Genomic DNA, 2,900 nt, shown 5'->3' on the forward strand with positions numbered 1-2,900 from the left:
CAGGAGGAATAACAGAATAGCTTCAGTGTTGTTGTTTATTTAAACTTGAGTATGAACTTATACAAAATGCAGCAAGATATTAAAAAACAGTTTTATTGATTAAAAAACACTATATCGGATTCATTTCGGTATCGGCAGATATCCAAATTTATGATATCGGTATCGGACATAAAAAAGTGGTATCGTGCCATCTCTAGTTAATATTTGACAAAGATAACCTGGGTAAATAGAAAATGCAGTTTTTAAAATATGACCTTAGTTAAGTTATCCAAACCCTTTGTGAAAAAGTAATTCCCCTCAGTAATGAGGGGCTTTGGGACTCTAATGAACAACGGTGAGAGCCATTATCTGTAAATGGAGAAATCTTGGTACAGTAGTGAAGCTTCCCAGCAGTGGCCAGCTGACCAAAATTACTCCAAGAGCGCAGCGACGACTCATCCAAGAGGATCTTCAGGCATCACTTTCCATCTGTCAAGGTCAGAGTTCATGTTTCAACAATAAGAAAGAGACTGGACAAAAAAGGCAGCCGTGTAAGAGTTCAAGGAGAAAACCACTGCTGACCACAAAGAGCACAAAGGCCCGTCTCAAATTTGGGTCACTCCATGTCAAACCAGCCATTTATTTAGAACATTTCTTGCTTGAGCGTCATCTCGAATTTGCGTAAACATTTTATGGCCCACAGTTTGATCACACACAGTTTCATGTAATAAGGTCAGTGAATTTTTTCCTTTATATATTAAATGTTTTTCAGGGTAATTTTGCTCTCTTTTTTAATTTGCAAAGTGTTCCATTGACCCACTCTCAAACCATTTTTTCACACATTAAAATCTGAGCCAATATTTGAACATGAATATTTCAAAAACAATTAAAGATAAAGCGTCTGGACTTCTTTAAGTTGCTCGAAGGCCAGCAAGTCCACCGTAAAGGTTTTGGACCCGCCTAATCAAAGTTCCATTGAGATGCTTTGGCATGACTTCAACCTGGCCGTTCGGGCCTTCATTGTGGCCCGTGAAAGACTCTTTGCCAGTCACCACAAACATCTGACTGCAGTTCTTGCTGTTCTTTTGGGGTCAATTACTTTTTCACACAGATCCAAGTAGGTAACATAATTTAAAAACTACATTTTGGGTTTACTCAGGTTGTCCTTGTTTAATATTAAAATTTGCTCAATGAGGTGAAACATTTACGTAAATGTGCAAAAACAAATTTAAAATTCAGGAAGGGGCCAAATACTTTTTTACAGAATCCAGGAGTAGCTTATAACAAGGAAAAGAACAGTTTAAAGCCAAGTTTAGGAGTTGTTTCTGCCATTTTAATTTTAATCTTATCTTTTCTTGACTCTGAAGATATCAACGAGTGCTCCATGCAGGGCGTCTGTCAGAACGGAGACTGTTTGAACACACTGGGCAGCTTCAAGTGTTCATGCAAATCTGGTTTTGTCTTGGAGAGAAATCGATGTGTTGGTGAATATAAACCCTCTCTGGCTTTCTTCTCTTCTCTGCTTTGTATTGCACAGCCACAAAGCACAAGACATGAAACAATCGTTCCAAACGTGTAATGTACTGTCGGGATAGATTGCCACAACACTTTTCTCCTGTGTTAGAGTATCCCCCTCTGGGTCAGTGCTTCCGGATAGCATCCAACGACAGGAGCTGCAATTACCCGCTGCCGACCCCCCACACCCAGGTGGTATGCTGCTGCACAGTGGGCAAAGCCTGGGGCCGAAACTGTGAAAGATGTCCTGAGGAGGGCACAGGTGAGTCAGTTTACGGGTTTTACTTCCTGCCACGTCGAGCGTCGTGTTCGTTTTTGTCACGGGGACATCAGTCCACTCGCTGCACACCAGCATAGTCTAGAAACAAAGTTACTTATTTATGATCAACAGAGAATTCCTCTTTAAATAAATAATCATTATTTTCATTTAGCTAGATATATTGTAGAGATTTTTCCAGGTCATTATGCAGCTCAGCTCTTCATTCTTGATGACATGAATGTTTGAAATAGAAATAATAATAACAAAAGAAAGCGTTCGAGCTTTCCATTTTGTTGCCCATGCTTGAAGATACAGTTTGCTGCTGTGTTTGATAATTAGTTAAAATAGTTGCACAAAATAAATCGCTACAGCTTCTCAGATGTAAACAGTTTCTGCTCTCCTCAGTCTGATGGGATGAATAGAATAAGAAAAAAAAGCAGGATATTTTGAACTGTTTGGCCATTAAGTGAACTAAGTAGAATATACTTAATTTTCTTTTCATAATTTAATTTAAATGGGAACGCCTTGGTATTCCCCCGGATAAGCTGGAGGAGGTGGCTGGGGAGAGGGAGGTCTGGGCCTCTTTGCTTAGGCTGCTGCCCCCGCGACCCGGCCCCGGACAAAGCGGATGAAGATGGATGGATGGATGAAGATAAACATTCATACATTGCTCCAAACAAATTAAAGTCAAACTATGAAAACATACAAGAGCTCAGTGGGGAAATACACTCATGCTGGATATCTATACTGATATGGACCGGGCGATGTGTTAGGAATGAAAGGATGACACAGCATTTGATGATGAAATAAAAATGATTGATTTGCAAAAGGCTGAATTTAAAGATCCCTGAAAAAAGGTGAAAAATTATGCAGTAGGCTGATCCAGAAGGCTCTGCTGAGATTTCACTGCAGCAGCTCAGAATGGTAGTTTGTATGGCCCCCATGTGCTGACATGCCTGACAACATCTGGGCACGCTCCTAATGGGAGGACAGACGGTGTCCCGGTGGAATCTCTGCTAGATCTGGATCAGGTCATCACTGAGTTCTTGGACAGTACAAAGTGTTGGTGCCAGATAAACTGAAATAGAGTTGTTTTATTGGATTTAGGTGAGGCGAGTGTTGGGGCCTTGTGATTAGTATCTAATGA

General features: G+C 40.5%; 1 protein-coding gene across 1 annotated transcript in view; it reads left to right on the forward strand.

Annotated features, from left to right (window-relative positions):
• LOC102291750 (latent-transforming growth factor beta-binding protein 3) overlaps nucleotides 1-2,279 on the forward strand; it is a 13,238-nt gene extending 10,959 nt beyond the window's left edge. Inside the window, exons 5-6 of the mRNA XM_014331391.2 lie at nucleotides 1,347-1,463; nucleotides 1,604-2,279. Coding sequence (XP_014186877.2) covers nucleotides 1,347-1,463; nucleotides 1,604-1,851 — 365 coding nt within the window. The 3' untranslated portion in view covers nucleotides 1,852-2,279. The remainder of the gene's footprint in view (nucleotides 1-1,346; nucleotides 1,464-1,603) is intronic.
• The last annotated feature ends 621 nt before the right edge of the window (nucleotides 2,280-2,900 follow it).

This window comes from Haplochromis burtoni, unplaced genomic scaffold (genome assembly GCF_018398535.1).
Source record: "Haplochromis burtoni strain Fernald_Lab_line unplaced genomic scaffold, NCSU_Asbu1 Contig_2261, whole genome shotgun sequence".
NCBI classification, from domain to species: Eukaryota; Metazoa; Chordata; class Actinopteri; order Cichliformes; family Cichlidae; genus Haplochromis; species Haplochromis burtoni.